Source organism: Pyricularia grisea, assembly GCF_004355905.1.
Source record: "Pyricularia grisea strain NI907 chromosome Unknown Pyricularia_grisea_NI907_Scaffold_1, whole genome shotgun sequence".
NCBI lineage: Eukaryota > Fungi > Ascomycota > Sordariomycetes > Magnaporthales > Pyriculariaceae > Pyricularia > Pyricularia grisea.
In genome coordinates this window covers 6514499-6533047 of record NW_022156716.1, presented here as the reverse complement: position 1 = coordinate 6533047, position 18549 = coordinate 6514499, and the positions used below count along the sequence as shown (strand labels likewise).

The following is an 18549-nucleotide window of genomic DNA, read 5'->3' as shown; positions in this document are numbered from 1 at the left end:
GGTTGTCGTGAGGCCTCGAGCTTTCGAACTTTTCAATGGTGCACCAGGCGCTGGCTGTAACGTCAATCCAGCGGTAATTAGACTAATAGTAATGGCTAGCGAGAAGAGAGAAAACACAGCGCTTTTGTGCACCAACCATAATTAGTTCGGAGTATCACTTAATGAGTGCGCAATTGATCCTTGCGGTGTCGTTGGCGTGAATTGTCACGGGTAGATTATTGCATCCCAAGATTTCTCGATAGCGCATAAAGTATAAAGTTTAATAAACTGGGAACGTCCCAACTCTAAACGATGCTACAGGTAGAGGGACAAATGTAGTTGCGCACATGCAACCAGTTGGTGCAGATCTACTGAACATCGTGTAGTAAAACAAGGGAAGAAGGCTCTGTGCCAAGGCGAAACGGCCAGCCCAATGCGATCGACAACGGCTTTGATGGCCAATCGTACCGCGGCACACCTTATTGTACCTAGAGAAACAACCTTACCTAGAATCAGACGATGCTGATCCGAACTCCACAGTCCAAACAAGTGCGCCTTTTTAGTTCCTGCCATCTCTTTCATGCTTCAAGAGTTTGCACTGTCCAGACCCAAATCAATCCTTGCAACCCCAGGCTTTTAACCGACATCCACTCAGTGTCAATGACTTGAGAACACGGTGTGACGGCAGTCATGCGTAAGTCAGTTGTACACCAAAACCAACCTGTTTTTGGAACCGAGCATAATTGAGGCGGAGGTGTCTGGAATCAGACGAAAGATGCTTGATTGATGGTTTGTTTTTGTCTTGAATCCAGCCTCACAAGGAGCCGTGGATTTGTGGTGAGAATGTACCGTAATCAATCTAAGAACCCGCGCAGCCCTGTGAGAGGAACGGAAAAGCTTGGCCAGGCCAAGCATCTGATTTGCATCGCCGAGATTGCTTGGCGATCAAATCCGTGTTGACGCCGGTAAATATAATTCCAGCTTGTTAGTGTGTTTGAAGTGCAAGCTCCAGTCCAACTTTTTGCGGCGCAGCCACTGTGAGCTGAGAGGATGGGAAGGATTGGTACTTTTTGTTTCTTCTTTTGTGAATTGATGAAGAAGTGGCGGGAAGAGCGGCAACCCCTCAGCAATCTACAGCCGGTAATAAAAAGTCTGGATTTCCGCGTAATGTGGCGGTGCATGTCCCGACTGGAACACGAATACCCAAGGGCCCCTAGGTTTGCGCCCACGTCATTTCTAGTTTAGCGGCCCCCCCTGAGTCGTAATTCCTACCCGCTTCCCGTTCTGTCGTCTCTATTCGCCTGCTCCTATTCTTCCAGGCGTGGCTTGGTGGTAAAGCTTGAGGCACACCCACCAATTCGTACTTTGGCGGGTCTTCGCACGCATGGAGACCAGTCCCGGCTTTCCTTCTCCGTTACCCACCAATTTACCCCTTCATCCAGCATTCCAACTGCAGTCTCTCACTGTTTAACCAACGACACTCGTTTACATTCATTTGAGTTTGAGGGCCACAGGATAGACGATTAGTTTCCTCGGTCAACTATTGTTCTATCTAGGCCAGGAAATATCGTAATATTCTTATCTTTTTTTGTTCCCGGGGGCTCCAGGAAGAGAGCGAAATCTGTTACCGAGACTCGACAATCGAAAACTGCGCATCCATTTGTGAACGAACGTACACTGCGCAACCATGGGTTTCAATAAGCTTGCGCGCGGTCTGACAGCGACCTTGTCTTTGGCTGCTGTTCCTATTGCAAATGCACAGTATTACAAAATCAGCACTTCTCGTACGTCGAGTCGCCCAAAGAATCCAGCGAAGCCGTTGCCGTCCGACTTAAGCCACCAAGGTCTGCTAACATTGCTTTTACGCTACTCACAGAGGAAATCAAGGACTCCACAACAACTCTTGCCTACGACTTGATGACCCTATACAAAGGAAACCAGACCGGCCAGGAGGCAGGAATCTTGCCAGGCCCTCCTTCGGAAAACAAGGGCGATTACTACTGGTGGGAAGGCGGCGCGCTCATGGGTACTATGATCGACTATTGGCATCTCACCGGACACACAGAGTACAATGACGTGGTGACGGCCGGTATATTGAATCAAGTCGGCGAAAACAAGGACTTTCAGCCCCAATCCAAGCGTGCATCGCTCGGAAATGATGACCAGGGCTTCTGGGGAATGACGGCAATGCTCGCCGCAGAGACCAATTTCCCGAATCCTCCCAAAGACAAGCCCCAGTGGCTGGCTCTGGCGCAGGCCGTTTGGACGACCCAGAACAGCCCCGAGCGACACGACGACAAGTGTGGCGGCGGCATGAGGTGGCAGATTCCAGCGTTGAATGCCGGATACGACTACAAGAACAGTATGGATATTTCTGCATCTCATCGATATTGTTTCCTCCTCGTGGGTTTATAATTAAGCGACTACTAACACTGACGGTTCTACTCATAGCAATTGCCAACGCCATTTATATGAATCTTGGAGCGCGACTCGGTCGCTACACGGGCAACACAACCTACTCTGATGCCGCCGAGAAGACTTATGACTGGCTTTGGTCTGTCAACTACATTGACCATGACACATACAAGGTGTACGACGGCGGTCACGTAGAACACAACTGCACCGACATCAACAAGGCTCAGTTCTCGTACAGTATTGCTGTTCTCACTCAAGCAACTGCGTTTCTATGGAATATGGTGAGTAGTCTCAATTTTCTTCTTGTTTTCTATGTCTTTTGTCATTACCCTAGTCCAGTTTCACCAAGACGTCTCTGCTGCAAGATGCAGCCAAGACCATTACACCAACACCCCACTGCACCCCAAGGTGGCGCCCGCCAATATGCTGGCATCACTTGGCACCCGTCTTGGCATAATCGCCTAGGAGTATATTCTGGGGACTAGAACTAACCCATGTCAATTCTCTTACGATCAGACGAGCAACGAGAAGTGGAAAACAGCCACCACCAAGCTTACCGAATCCTTGCTCCGTGACTTTTTCGCCGACGGTGCCGCGTTTGAGCTTCCCTGCGAGACCAACACGGGCGGCTGCACCGCCGACATGTTGTCTTTCAAGGGTTACGTGCACCGTTGGATGTCAGTCGTGACGCAAGTTGCGCCTTTCACGGCGGCAACTGTCATCCCTGCGTTGAAGAAGTCGGCCGAGGCGGCTGTCAAGCAGTGCACAGGAGGCTCATCGGGCCGCGCCTGCGGTTTCTACTGGACCCGCGGTGTTTACGTTGACCCGAGCGTTGACAAGACCACCGGCGCCGGCGAGCGCATGGACGCCCTCGCCGCCGTCTCCAGCCTCCTGATCTCAGAAGTCGCCGCTCCTTTGACAAACAAGACCGGAGGCACGAGCGAAGGCGACCCCAACGCTGGCCAGGAGCAGAGCAATGATCGCACCTTTAACGCGATCACCACAGGCGACAAGGCCGGCGCCTCCATCCTCACCATCCTGACGATGGTTAGTGCCGCATCGATGTGGGGCTGGATGGGCTGGGACTCCCGCTGAATATGGTCCTAGTGGTGGTACTTTTTTAATTTCTATCCTTGTTATCTTTTTGAGCACGTGCAGTTTTCCGACTCCGGCATCTCGACATGTACAAGATTTGCCAGTCGATGTATGCCCATCGATTCGAGTGTTCCAGAGGCCCACAGTCCATCTTGAGGAGCCCCAAATGTCTTTGACCTTTCTTTGCCTTTGTTTTTATGTACGATATCCCGCCGAGGCTTTCTCTTTTTCTTTTTAATTTCTTCTGCCATGTTTGACTCTTTTTGTCATCTCTGGTCTCTATTCATGTAGGGAGCTCTCGCGACATCACAGAACCCTCTGATATCGTTCATTGCAGGCGTTGGGGATATGGACATAGGTTACCAGCATGGATAAATAATACAAGACTACGGTTCTTAGATACAAATATCTCTTTTTGATAGGCAAGTAGAGTTACCTTTTAAAAGGCTGTCAGAGAATAACAATATTCGGCACGCTGTCTGATAAGTTGTTCGCACTTTACATCAGTTATTGCTGCGTCGATGCTTGTTGATCGTTTTCTATCTCACAATCCGTCGATCAAACTTGACAAATCTACGTACTACAGGCTAGTGAAACCGATCTCGACTCGCCTTGAAATTATGATCTACTTGGAGGGTGATCCGCTTATCATCAGAGTCCTGGTCCACATACACAAGCTGGGATCGACGTAACTAAGGGACATGGCCGCTTCAGTCCTCGACCTTGTTCTTCAAGAGTGTGCCACCCGCTCTGTCCCAAACAAACAAGTCCAGTATGTTGAAATCGACCGGAAAATTCCCGTGCGAGCGCATAAATTAAGCAGGCATTTTTCGACAGAGGGTAAATTCAGTTTCGTGTGCCTGCGATATTTCTGCGAGAAAACAGCCGCCCGCCTGGCGGGGATATCTGTAGCGGGCTATGATGTTTTAGGCTAGATCTATCGACCTCGGGGCTTATGGCCTGCAGGTACGGCATCGTCGTTGGGTCGTTATCGGGTATTACGAGTTTGAGGTATGGTTGTTTGCGGCGTGAACATGTGCCTTCTTTGCATGGGTTTAAAATCTAGACCTGCGGGTAGGTCATCGGAAGCGGGGAGGATCGTGAACGGTGTTCGCAGATCTAGGAGGGACAGCTTTCGCTTCCGCAATTACATAGAATACGGGTACCTATGTATATGTGTTTCGGGTTCGGGACGAGATTGGGGAGGCAAGGCGGGAGAGGAGTCGGGAAGCTCAACCTTGGCCCAAGCTGTGTAACACGGGTCCCTGTGCACGAGTATAGTAAGCAGTGTCCCGTCTTTGATCCTGATTAGGCCTTTGACACGAGCGGATTCGACAATCTGGCGCTTGCCAGTCAGCAGAGGCGGGCTGGCGGGTTTGCTACTGTTGCCAGTTAGCCCGCACACCTTGAGCCGGTTGTAGTTGGAGATGTCCGGCGAGGGGTTTCCATGTGTCCGATGTCGATGTTACTGGTGTCAGATGCCAGTAGGTTCTGTGAAGTTTGGACGGCGCTTCGGTTCTCGTGTGTATCTCTCGGATTCAAACCACTATGTCATTTATTGGGGAGGGCTTGCTTGTGCGCGAATTTGTTGAAGTGTCGGCGGGCTGCGAGGAGGATGCGGGACGGGCTTTTTTCGGGAAGCCATTGGTTCGGTTGTAGGTTGTTTGGGGCTGCACGTTGAAGCAGCGCGTGTAATGTCACAGACAGTTAGGAATCAGTCTTGGCTGTGCTGCGGGCAGCAAGTCAACATGCACTAGGTACATGATAGCTGTTTTTAGATGTCGTTGGAATAAGTTAGAGTTGAAGCAAGGCTGGTTGTTTCCCAACTCCGACGTGATGTGGGAGACGACGGGCTGAATTTAGCCCCTTTACTCTTGGCAAACACTAGCAATAAATAGCGACAGCGCACATGGCAAGGGTGTACTGTAATCATCTGGCCATCAATTTAATTACACGTCACCCATTTCTCATCGATCGTGATCGGCTTAAATTCACCATGAACCATTACAGCATTTATCTCGAACTAGTCCATCTAGAAATGGAAATTTGTTCGCCGCATCGTCTCTGCATATCCCCCAGCCGATAAATCGTTGTTGTCTTCGGCACTGAGCCCGCCTATTAGTGGGGTCTCCAGTTGCGGTGCGGTGTATTCGGACATGTGCCGCATGTGAACTTGCTTTTTCTTCGGCGCATTGGTCCCTTGCATCAATCATCATGTACATGCCACGAGCACGTTGCACCCAAGGTAAGGAGAGATAAGGTGTAAACGCGGGGGAAACATGATGGAGAAGAGTAAAGAAAAAAGAGGGAGATACAGAAAAAAAAAGGGAAAAGAAGAAAAAAAAAACCGCAACTGATAGGAATCACTCAACTACGACGTGAGGTTACAACAGATATAAATCTCACCGCTCTATGAATGCATCGCTAGGTTGCTAGGCTGCAGCCTTTCAATTTGGTTTCTCCACCGCATGAAATAAGTCGTCTTGGCAATTGATCAAGCTCTGCTTGCCAAAGATCTTTGTCTCCTTGCCGGCGACCTCCCTCACTCAGTCAGATTTCAGCCCGACTGCTGAGTTGCAATCGGCACTACCGAGAAGGTGGTCAGAGCAGGATACGGTTGCTTACCTGCCTCACAGGTACTTGGCCAAAGTAATGAGAAGCCAATTTCGGAGCCTCGCGTTCAAATACTGAGCATTCAGCTTGACCATAAATAAGCATGCCTACCTACCATTTGTAGGTGCCTAACCACCGGCGGGTCCAATTGAGCGTTTTTTTATGCATAAAGGGCGCGTTATTTGGTGATAGTCCATTCAAGACTCCATTTGCCTACATACATACTCCGTAGATATTGCTACAAAATATGCTCATTATCCGCTGCGAATGGAACCAAAAATGATCAAACAACTCGGTAACAACCTCGAACTGTTCGGGATTTGGTCTTACTAAGATACATGCGCCCGTGTAACCTCAAATATGGAGAATAAGCACCGAACCCATGTCTGACATTCAACAGGGGTGGACCAAAATGGAAGCAATTGACGCACACTAACGAACACGTGCAGGCAGAATTGATAGGGTAGGAAAGCCATATATTGGGTTAAATAGCGTTATCTAGCCAAAAAAGCGCGGAGGCTCTTTTATCCTGCTTTTAACGCTAATTCAGCGTTCGCTATTATATAATAATTCGATTTATCGGATTATTTAATGCGACACACCCCCCAATTAACCCCTAATATTATATTAGGGATTAATTATAATATAACCCAAATACAACCTTTTTAAACCGTATTTTAAATGCGTATATTTATTTACAAAATAAAAAAAAAATAATGCTAAATAACGATAGCGGTATAAAACGTACCGCAATCCGATTTTGCTATTATATTAAACGTAAACGGTAAATTACCAAATAATAGTTCCGGATTTGTAATATTATACCCCTTATTATATAAATAATTATAATAAAATCGAATATAATCGTTAAAAACGTTTCCAATTTATATAAACCGTTTACGTTTTTAATTTGTAATTTTAATTTTAAATTTTATTTTATATTATAATAACCAAATCGTAAATAACCTTTTTACGTTTATTAGCTTGTATACGTATTAACGATACCGTTATTATAACCCTATAATAATAATAATAATAATAAAAATAGGTTATAATTTTTTTTTTACCCGCGCGTTATATTACGCTATACGTAATACGTTACGCGGTACGTTTATTAAACGTTTATTAACCTATTAAACCTAATATCGTTTTTTACGCCAATTAACGAAAACCGAAAGGTTCGCGCCTTTCGGCGCCTTATTTTATAAATTTTTATTTTCCCTATATTTTTAATTAATTAAACGTTTTTAATATAGTATATAAAAAAAAAGATATTATAAAACGCGCCGTTTTAATAATAACGTTAACCGTTTTACAAACCGAAATCCGTTTAATATAATCCTTTTTAATTTTTATTTTATAAAATATTTTTAATATTTGTAAATAGGCCAATATTACCGCCGCCGCCAAAATTGCCGCCGAAACCGCCGCCGCCGACGACGTTACCGTTACCGAAACCGCCGCCGCCGCGTTTACCGCCGCCGCCGTCGACGCGATTTTCGCCGCTATTACCGTACCGGTTTTTACTTTTATTTTTATTTTTACCTTTATTTTTACCGCCGAAACCGTTCGGGTTTAATTTAACGAAAAGTTTTCGGACGTAAATATTTTCGTTTTTAATATTTTTTTTTACACGTTTTTACCATTAATAAAATATATAAAATACCGGAAAAAAAAAAAAAGGATAAAAAAAAGGGTAAAAAAAAAAAAAAAAAAAAAAAAAAAAAAACCGACAATTCGTTAATAGGTGTGAAGGGGTAGGCCAACGGCCCTGCAACTGTTGGGTTCCCAAATGGAGTTATTATTAAAGCTGAAGGGTAAAGGTGTAAGACCGTTGTTTGTTCGTGCTGGGAGGGTGTTTATATAAGGGAGGGTCACGTGTGTCCCCGTCGTTCTAACACGTCATGTGATACGTGCATTCAGCACGAATCCGTTACAATAGGTGGAAAATCCTTTAAACGTTCCGTAAATATTTTTATTTCGTTTTTTTCGCCGGTTTAAACTTTTTTTTATATTAATTTTATATATTTAATCGTATCGTATTCGCCCCCATTATATACGTTTTAACGATTTTACAAATCGTTAAATATTATATTTTGGATACGTAAAAACGTATTTGTTTAAAATTATAACCGGTTTATACGTTAACCAACCGGACGTACGTTCCCGCGTTCGCGGAACGCGTTTTTCGCGTTATTAAAATTACCGAAATGGGTATACCTGCTTTTTTTTCCCAATTGGGAAATTTTTTAAACGCGCCGCGTATAAATTGGACCAAACGTTTTTTATTTCGCCGCGCGCCCCCGTTAAAAAAATCCAATTTTTTCGAAACGTAATTACGTATTATTTCCGGGATTGGACTAAATCCCAAACGAAAAAATTGGCAATTTTTTAAACGAAAAAAACGCCTGCGTTAACGCCCGATATAAAAACGTTTGGCGTATTTATTATACCGTAAAATATATAAACGGTATTATTTAATAATATTTAAATTATTTTTGGAATAATTTTCGTAAATAATGTACCGGCGATAATAATAACGATTATAAACGGTTAACCTATTACGGATATTTATTTTATAACGTTTTTTGGCGGCGTTAACGCCGGTTAATAGGTTTTTTACTAAATAAACGGGTTTCGGCCCAAATTATTATTTTTATATTATTTTTTATATTATTTTTGCGCCGGTTTGTTTTTTTTTTTTAACAAATAAAAAAATACGTTATATTATTACCGTATTTTTTATTATATTTGTAAATTTTTTAATATTTTATATTATATATCGTAAAAATTAAATAAAATTTTAAAATATTCGAATTTGGCTATAAAAAATGGTTTGGTAAATCCGTTTACCGGCATTAAATTTATTTCCAAATACGTTATTTGGAAATTACCACGCGCGTATTTTTATTTAAGCTATATATTTTAAATATTTATATAACGTAGGCTAAAATTAATTCGTAAATTTTTATCGACTATTAGGTAAATAATTTGTTTATTATCGCAATATAAACTTTAAAATTAAACCAAATTTAACTATATATCGCGGAAAATTTTATTTAAAGCCATAATTTCCTTACCCACTTTAAATAATACGTATAATTTAACTTTTATTATTAAATTCGTTACCGTAATTTGTTTAACCGCCCTCCAATTAATCGCACCCCCGAATAGGAATATTACGTATTTTTTAAACGATTTTTTAATCTCCAAATTATTACCAAAAAATACGTTACTCGCGATTAATAAATATTAAATTAAAGGGTTAACCCCGTATTTTATGCCCAAAAACCTAAATCCGTACAAATATTATAATACCCGTTTGGTTAAACGTTAATATAATAGGTTTAAATTGGTAAAAAACCGGGAAAAAATAAACGCCGCGTACGTAACGTCCGGTCTAAATATAATAACGGTATATAAAATAAACCTTACCATTTTTTGGTAGGTTTTTATTTTTTTTGGAATCGCCTTATATTTATATGTTGGAATAAAACCTTTTAAAAGCGGTATTGGAAGGTAACCTTTGTTTTTTATAAACCCAAAACGCATGGTAATTTTTTTAATATAAGAATCGTATAATAATATAGCCGTACGTTGCTTTTTATCTTATAATACGCGTATATTAAAAAACCAAAAAACGGTTTTTAACGTAATTCGTATTTGGCCTTAAACCCTATAATTACGGCTTAACCCTTTCGCGTATACTTTTTAAAATATAAAACGACTATATCGTTTACAAAAAAAATTATTATAATTTTATTTTATTTTAATATATATATGCAAAGCTCGTCCCCAACGGAAATAAACCCCAAATATTTAAACGTTTACAACAATTTTTCGTACCAAAATTTGGGTAATTTTCTCATTTCGTAAAACGTTTTTCGTAGTTTAAATATTTTGTTTTTATTTTTAAAACCCTCGGGAACGGTATAATAAACTGGTTTATTAATATTAAACATTACGTTAAAAAACGCGTTGTTTATATTTATTTATATTGTTTTAAAATCGAAATACGCCATTAACGCAAATGCTAATTTAAAATTACGCGCCGTAAATATCGCTGCGTAAATATTTTTAAACGTATTAAACGTTTATTAATCGCCTTTAACGATTAATCGAACTTTATACCGTTTAAAATATCCGTTTTTATCGAATTTATACGTAAATACCTATATTAAAGGAATTAGCTTTATTTTATATTCCGATTTTAATATTATTTTCCAGGTTTATTTATCCTCTAACGTAACCCATTCCAAACGCGCGGCCTATATAAATTACGCGTAATTTAAATATTAAACTAATTTTTTCCACGTTTTAAAAATTGGTACTAAATCGTTTCGGTATAATTTTATTTTCAAATTAGGCTTTTTCTATTATATAACCGTTATAACGGTTTCGTATAAAATTTTGTAATTATAATTACCGCTTTTTAACGCGTTTTATTAATTAGGTAAAAACGTTATAAAAAACGCTAACCATATTTTAAAATTTGGAACAATTATCCGGTTTAAATTATATATTTATTTGATTTATACGTTTATATTTCCGTTTATTTATATTTTTTTTACGGGAAATATAATATTCGCAAAACTCGTATTTTTATCGTTTCCCGTACGTTTTTTACGTTATACGTTTTCCCTACCCCGTTATTTACGTAATTTTATATCCGCTTTTAAAATTTTTATTATAAATTTGGGGTTACGTAAAAATCGTTTAAATTTATTTGGGCGTTTTTTACTAACGTTTTAAAATTCTAACGTTAAAGTTGGTTATTTCGTTTAAACGTTTTTGGAATTTTACCATTCGGGGATATTTTTACCCCCTATTTTAAATTTATCCGGTATTAAATAATTTTACGCCGTTTTTTCCAAAACGAAATCCGGTTTTTAAACCGGAATATTTTTTTCGGATATAGGCGTATTAATTCTTTTATTAGGGGGAATTAATATTTCGGATAAAAATTTTATACCGTTTAAAATACGTATTCCAAATTTGGTATTATTATCCCCTATTTTACGCGTTATTTTATTATTTTACAAAATATTTATATATTTTAGGGCTATTAAAATATATTTTTTAAATTCGTTAATTTTTATATAAATATTTTTAAACGGTTCCGGTTAATTAACCGTTTTATTTGGAAAAAGTCCATCCGTTATACCCAATTTTATTAACGTTATTAATTTACCGCCGGCGTACGCGGTTATTATTTCGGCGCCCGGATTTTGTATTTTTAATACGTTATTTATAATTAAATTAAAAATAGGAACGTTTAAATCTGCTATAAAATTTGGCCTATTTTTTAATAGGCCCAAATTTTTAATAATCCTTTTCCCTAAGGTTTTTAATTTTGGATTATAAATTTGGTTAATTAAAAATTCGTATTCGTCGGTAAATTTCCCTATTTCTTTAATTTTTTATATTATCCCCTGGTAAAAACGTAATTCGTTAAAACGTACGTTACGTAAAATAATAATTTTATCGAACGAAGGCACCCATATATAATATATTTTAATGGCCTTATAACCTACCAAATACCTAATATAAGTTTTAAAATTCGTTTTAAACATTACCTTATTTATATTTTTTACCCTAATTGGGTTTAATACGTAAATTTTACAGCTATAAACGTAAATCCCTAACCAATTTGGGCGCAGGTCCTTTCCTAATTTAATATACAATATAGGGGTATAATATTTAAAAAACCGTTGGAATTATACCAACAGGATTTTATTGGGGTTAAAACCCTTCCTATTTATTAACGGGCTTATATTAATTAAATAAACTACCGCTATAACCACGTTAGGCTATAAAATCGTTAAAAAATTAACCGTTATACGTATTTTAAACGCGCGTATAATCACCTTTTATTTTAAACGTTTTATTTAACCGTTAAATTCGTAAGTATTAATTGGGGAAATTTCTATTTTAATCCCCATATTTAAACAGTATTTTTGGTAATAAATATATTTAACGTAGGTTATAAAAGCAGGTTCGTTATCGTAAAAAAATTTAACAATTTAAAAACCATATTACCTTATTATCCATTGTTTAAACCCAAAAATAATAATAACGAATTCGTTATTAATTTTCCCGTTAAATAAAACGGCCGTTAAACGCCCTATATATTCGTTTTTAAATAATAGTAAATATTTTTTCCCTATACCGAATTCCTTAAAATAAAATAAATTTAAATATATTATATAATAGGGGCGGTAAGGTTTTTTCCGTAAACGTTTGGAAACCATTATTTTCCCGTACGTTTAAACGTACGCCTTATATTTTAAAAATAATAATTTTTTAATTTTTATACCTTTAACCCGGTAAATTAACGCTTTTAACGTTTCCGGACCAAAATGGCCGGTTTTTTTATACCAAATTAACAAATTATCCTTTTTTTCGTCGAACGTTTCCATAAAACTTTTTTATAATATTTTAAAAATTTTTATCCACCCGTTAATTATTATAAAACTTATTATACCGGTAAAATTTACAGGTATAATAAATAAAACGCGCAAATAATTGCTAAATAATTTGTATTGTAAAAAAATTACGTTATTTCGACGTTTTAACCTGCACACCAAAATATTCCTTTTAATATTCCCAATACGGAATATATAATCCAAACCGTTATACTACACGTTTTTTTCTTTCAAACGAACTTTTAAAATAATATTTACGTAAAAACCCTTAACGTAAACGACATTATTAAACTTTAACACCGCCCCGTTAATAAAAACTCCTTTTATTATACGTTTACCATAGGCAATAATTTATACGCGCTATATACCGCATAATACAAAACGCGGATTATTTTTTTTAGGCTTACGTAACGATTTTAAATCCAACCGCTTTATATCGTTTACCAGGTATATTAAATAATAATTATTAAGTAATATATTACCATAATATTGGTTATACGAAATATTTATCGACGTAAAAACGCTAATTCCATTAACGTTATACGTTTAAAAACCTGGAAAATTATTTTAAAACTTATTATAAATCGATAGGCAAGCCGTTAAAAAGATTATAATAAAATCCCTATTTATATAAATTAATTTATTATTTCCGTTCGATATACCCCACCTTTTCGGGATTATACCGGCCGTTACGAATTTGGTTTTAAATTTTTTCCAACGTTTTTTCCGTAATTTTTTTCGTATTTATTTACATTTAAATGGAAAAAGTAATTTACGGAGCCTTATCCCGGGATTTTTCCCGATTAGGGCGTAAATTAAAACGTAATAATTTTCTATTTACCAAAAATAATAATAATTATTATCGCAAAAGTATTTTTAAATAAATAATTCCCTATTTTTATTGTAATTCCGCGCGTAAATCGGTTTTAGGTTATATTTTAAAATAAACCCTCCAAAAATTACGTATAATTTAACGAAATTACGCCCTTTACCTATTAAAGGGTTAATAATATCGTTATAAAACGCGCTTTTAAATTATTTAAAAACGTAATCCAAAATAATAAAATAATTTGGTTTATCCAATTCGTTACGTAAGTTTATAACCCATAAAGGTTGGAAACGCCTTCCGGCCTATATAAATTTCCAAATTACTGTATTTTTTTTAAAATTAACAATTTGGTAATTGCGAATTTTTTCGTAAACCGAATCGTAAATTTTAAACCAATTCGTTTTATTATTTATAATACGCGTTAAAATTAACGTAATGCGGTAATTTTTAATCGCCTGTTTTTTAACGTATAATTTAAAAAATGCAAATTTCTACTGTAATATTTTAACCGTTTTTTGGAACGTATTTTACCCGTTGCGGTATACGGTAAATAAAACCGTATTAAAATAAATTAAATCGGTATTTTTAATAACCTATTGGTATAATAAATTAACCCGTTTAAATTGTTTTTTTATATAATTGTTTAATATTTCGTTTTTTTCGAAGGTTTTATTTACGGCGTTTTTTATTTTAAAAAAAATAAAATTTGTTGGTTTAATAGGTTTTTCCAATATTTTCGGCATTAATTAACCTTTTTTTTAAAACGTTTTTACGATATTACGCAACGTTATTTTTTACGAAATTGTATTTACATTCCACAATTTAAATTGGACATTATATTCCTTAAATTTGGCGCGTTTAAACCGTTCGGTAACGGTTTTTATAAACTTTTTAAATATTAAAAACGGTTTATCGGTTTATAGGTTCGGGTTTATTAATTTTTATATACGTAAAATTTCGGTATTTTAGCGGTAGGTTTTAAACCATTTTAGCCACCTTATTTAAAAATTAAATATTATAACCGATTTTTAGAATTTTTCGTTAAAAATTATAATAAATTTAATGGGTTTGGGAAAATAAAAGCTATTCCCGGAAATAACCCTTAATTTGTAAAAAAAAAAAAAAAAAAATTATTATAACGTTATTAATGTAATTTTTAACGCAATTTACGTAAAGTAAAAATTGCAATAATTTACTATTGTACCGGGCTTATAACTAACGCACATTAACGAACACGTGCAGGCAAAATTAATAGGGTAGGAGAGCTATGTATTGGGTTGAGTAGCGCTATCTAGCCAAAAGAGCGCGGAGGCTCTTTTATCCTGCTTTTAACGCTAATTCAGCGCTCGCTGTCATGTGATAACTCGATCTATCGGATTATCTAATGCGACAGCAATTGCATCCACTGGCCGTGAGCGCCGGCCGGCCCGGGCCCAAACCACCCATATGGGAGGTCCATTCGGCATCTGCCTCCCCAAGCTAATAAGCGAATCATAGTAAAGAGGGATTTCTAGTGAGCTTGAGACCCTACCACAGCTTGCATCGTTTGATTCGGCAAGCTACGTGTGGATGGATTCAGCTGGACGGCAGGGGGGGTTTCCCTCTGCGCCTCTCTTGGCGGTTAAAATTACCCTCAAAGTCCAGCTTTGGGGGCTCCATGCGAAGGAGAGGAGTGGATGCCTGCCGAGCTATCTTTTCGTTCCCCATGCTACTCAGGACCAGCTAGAGAAATAAGGCTATACGAGCAGACCTATCGTGAGCCCCCAAATAAAGAAAACCTCCGTCTTTTACGTCTTGAGCTGCAACCCTTTGGATGGCCGCATAGTCTGTATACGAACCCAGGAATTAGAGGAGAGTATCGGGGGTTTCAGCCCTACGGAGACTAACGAGACGGGAAAACAAGGGAAAAGCATGAGGTTAAGCACGGTGTTGCTTCTGGCGCTCGGCGCCACGGTGGGCGCGCAGGATAGGTCCAACGAGCACGTCGCGCTCTGCGACTGCAAAAACAGCGCAGACACGGTCTCCTCGCAGATGGCATACTATCTGGGGGAGCCCGACTCCACGCCCGAAGACGTCGCAACCGTTCCCAACACTCCCAACGGACAGGCGAGGGTGTGGCCCAGCGCGACGACGTCGGCCTTGTTCACGCTCACAAACGTCACATTCACGGTGAAGCTGGGCCCGCAGGTCGAGGTCGGCGCCTTCGCGGGCACGGGGAGCAACGGATGGCCGTCACCCTTCAACTGCTGGTTCAGGCCGAGTCAGAACCTGTATGTATACGACGGGTGGACATGTGCTATGGTTTATGACTGTTCGCATGATGCCGGTGGGTGACTACCTTCTTTTTTTTTTTTTTTCTCACTCTTACTGTCATTTGATGATCCTTCTTTTCCCTTGTTCATTGATTTTGCTTGTAATTGCTGGACCGTCCAACTAACAGCGCTGAGTGACTTGGTTTAATCAGTGAATTCTACCACATCCACAACATCTGCCTCACCAACAAGCAAACCAACTCGCGCCGCCAACAACCAGCAAGCCGACTCCTCCGGGATCTCTACTCCAGCCCTGATAGGCGTTGCCGTGGGATCGGGCGTGGTGGCCATCATAGTCATTGGTGCCATCGGCTTCGTCTGCATCCACCGTCGGCGGGCCCGCGACGTCAGGAAGCAGCTGGAAGAGCAGCGAGCGCAGTCACCTCCAAAGTCACCATACGGCGGCGTGTTCGACGCCGAGGGAAGATGGCACCAGACTGTCAAGCCCGGGCCTCCGCAGGAGATTGATGGTCAGTATCGGGGTCTCGAGATCCATGCCGGTCCGACTGGTGGCTACAGGGAGATTGACTCGACGGCAATTGCAGCGGAGGTTGCAGGCAATCGACCACAAAGCCACTTGTATCGGGGTTGAAAAGTCCTTCAAAAGTCATGCACGAGACAAAAAAAGAATAAGAAAAAAAGCAAAATTCCTCAGGTGATCTTTTAGTGTCTACACATATTCTTTTGCGCTCCTATGCGTCGGCAGCACGTGTAGACGTACAAAACAAAACCAGTGATGACGATCACTTTCTCTTTTATGTCATGTGTCTGATCGAGAACAATGGGAGACATCTACGGTCAAGATAAATTAGATGTGTGCTACCTGCGACGTGCCAAGCACCCCGATTGGTGGCAATGGTCAGCGTGTCGCATATATTAGGGCTCCGCAGTTTCTCCAGTTACGGACGACAAAAATGAAAGCAACAGGACGAAAAACCCCGGAACAAAACAGGCCGCCAAGAAAAACGGCACACTCCATATTGGGCCCAACGGCTTGGATTGGCCCGCGCTAGGGATCTTCGGCCTCGCCAGCCGTCTGTTCCCCGGACTCGCTCGCTCCGACCACTGCCGCTTTCGGAAGTCGTTCATGACGCTTGGCCCTCCCCGTGACAAACCGAGAGAAATGACTACCAGCGCCGCCCCACGCCTTGGAACCACTTGTTTTTCACATTTTCCCCCTCAGCGGCGGTAACCTGAGTGGGACAGGCTTCATCCGTTTCTGGTCTGGGCGACCGACTTGGCCATTTCGCCTCTTAATTGGGTTTGTTATGGCAGCCGTGTCCCAAGAATCTTGGTCATATCTGACAGTTGTTGTTCCCATACACACTTTGACGGGAAACAAGTCGGCCAAGGCCGGCAGGCCCATGCAAGATGGAGGGTTGACGTTTCTCATACTACCCTCAGAACCGGATGACATCTCCCTTTTGTCTGATATAAAAGTGAACCTCACATCCGCCATCTATCCTGCATGAGAAGAAGAACACGCCAGCCTCGTCTCATCTCGCAACCTCCCCTGCCAACCACCTGCGTCCCAAGCTTCCACCACCTCAGCAGCAAACATGAAGACCACCATCCTTACCCTCTGCGCCGCCAGCGTGGCGTCTGCGCACACCATCTTCTCGTCGCTCGAGGTCGGCGGCGTCAACCAGGGTCTCGGCCAGGGCGTGCGCGTGCCGTCGTACAACGGACCCATCACCGACGTCAACAGCATGTCGATGGCTTGCAACGGCGACCCGAACCCGACCCAGTCAACCTCCAAGGTCATCACGGTCCAGGCCGGCCAGGACGTCACGGCCATCTGGCGCTACATGCTCTCGACCACCGGCAGCGCCCCCAACGACATCATGGACAGCACCCACAAGGGCCCTACTATGGCCTACCTCAAGAAGGTCGACAACGCCGCCACCGACAGCGGAATCGGAGGTGGTTGGTTCAAGATCCAGGAGGATGGTCTTCCCGACGGTGGCCAGGGTCTCTGGGGTACCGAGAAGGTCATCCAGGGCCAGGGCAGGCACACGATCCGGATCCCGCAGTGCATTGCGCCCGGGTAAGTTTTTTTGGCTTCTTTCCTCCCGTTTCCTGTCGAGTTTTCCCGGCCGGTTCTGGGTAATAAACCTACAAACATACTGACCCGTCCTTTGCTCCTTAGTCAATACCTCCTCCGTGCCGAGATGCTGGCCCTGCACGGCGCTGGCAGCCCCGGTGGCGCCCAGTTCTACATGGAGTGTGCGCAGATCAACGTCGTCGGAGGCACTGGAACCAAGACCCCTTCGTCCACCGTCAGCTTCCCTGGTGCTTACAAGGTTCGTACACCGCCATCTTACCCCCAGTCATGGAGTTTTACTTTTTCAGAGTAGCACGACAAGATATCGTGGAGTAATTCGGCTAACAAGAGCTTCGTCTTTATCATTATAGACCAGCGACCCCGGCGTCACCCTCAGCATCTACTGGCCCGTCGTCACCAAGTACCAGATCCCGGGTCCTTCCGTCTTTACCTGCTAAAGGGAGATACATAACTGGGGAGGGCTGGATTGCAAAAGCTGTTGCAATGATGAAAGGCCTGGATAAGGGCGAGATTTTTACTTCTTCTTCTCAATATGTTGTACCAAGGCTTTGAGCATTTGCATGTATAAAGTTCTGTTTTACCGCTCACCTTGAGCGTCAAGATTTCGTTTGGGGCTACTAGAGTTATTGAAGTTGCCAATGCCATATGGTTTTTTGGAAGAAATTCCGTTTCATTTGCTTGGTTAGAAGGAGTGATAAAGAAGATGGTCAAGTTGAATGCCTGCTGTGAAAACTAACAGATGAGTCTGTCTTGCCGTAGCGCGTCATGCTTCTCAGGGAAAGGTACAGGAAAAATTCCCATGGTTGCTTAGCCGTA

General features: G+C 40.9%; 2 protein-coding genes across 2 annotated transcripts; both read left to right on the top strand.

Moving 5' to 3' along the window:
- The first annotated feature begins 1274 nt into the window (after window positions 1-1274).
- On the top strand, window positions 1275-3944 carry PgNI_02021 (uncharacterized protein). The gene is made up of 4 exons (XM_031122091.1): window positions 1275-1763; window positions 1856-2341; window positions 2431-2675; window positions 2911-3944. The coding sequence occupies exons 1-4, from the start codon at window positions 1667-1669 to the stop codon at window positions 3487-3489; spliced, it is 1407 nt and encodes a 468-aa protein (XP_030986375.1). The 5' UTR covers window positions 1275-1666; the 3' UTR covers window positions 3490-3944.
- Window positions 3945-15029: 11085 nt separating this feature from the next.
- PgNI_02020 (uncharacterized protein) lies at window positions 15030-18396 on the top strand. Its single transcript, XM_031122090.1, has 4 exons — window positions 15030-15682; window positions 15821-17715; window positions 17818-17971; window positions 18084-18396. The coding sequence occupies exons 1-2, from the start codon at window positions 15268-15270 to the stop codon at window positions 16258-16260; spliced, it is 855 nt and encodes a 284-aa protein (XP_030986376.1). The 5' UTR covers window positions 15030-15267; the 3' UTR covers window positions 16261-17715; window positions 17818-17971; window positions 18084-18396.
- The last annotated feature ends 153 nt before the right edge of the window (window positions 18397-18549 follow it).

Bases quoted from the DNA above. Each gene is read 5' to 3' on its own strand.
- PgNI_02021 (XM_031122091.1), top strand. From the start codon at position 1,667: ATGGGTTTCAATAAGCTTGCGCGCGGTCTGACAGCGACCTTGTCTTTG. The intron at 2,342-2,430 runs GTATGGATATTT...TTCTACTCATAG, and splicing joins CGGATACGACTACAAGAACA to CAATTGCCAACGCCATTTAT. The intron at 2,676-2,910 runs GTGAGTAGTCTC...TCTTACGATCAG, and splicing joins CTGCGTTTCTATGGAATATG to ACGAGCAACGAGAAGTGGAA.
- PgNI_02020 (XM_031122090.1), top strand. From the start codon at position 15,268: ATGAGGTTAAGCACGGTGTTGCTTCTGGCGCTCGGCGCCACGGTGGGC. The intron at 15,683-15,820 runs GTGGGTGACTAC...TGGTTTAATCAG, and splicing joins TGACTGTTCGCATGATGCCG to TGAATTCTACCACATCCACA.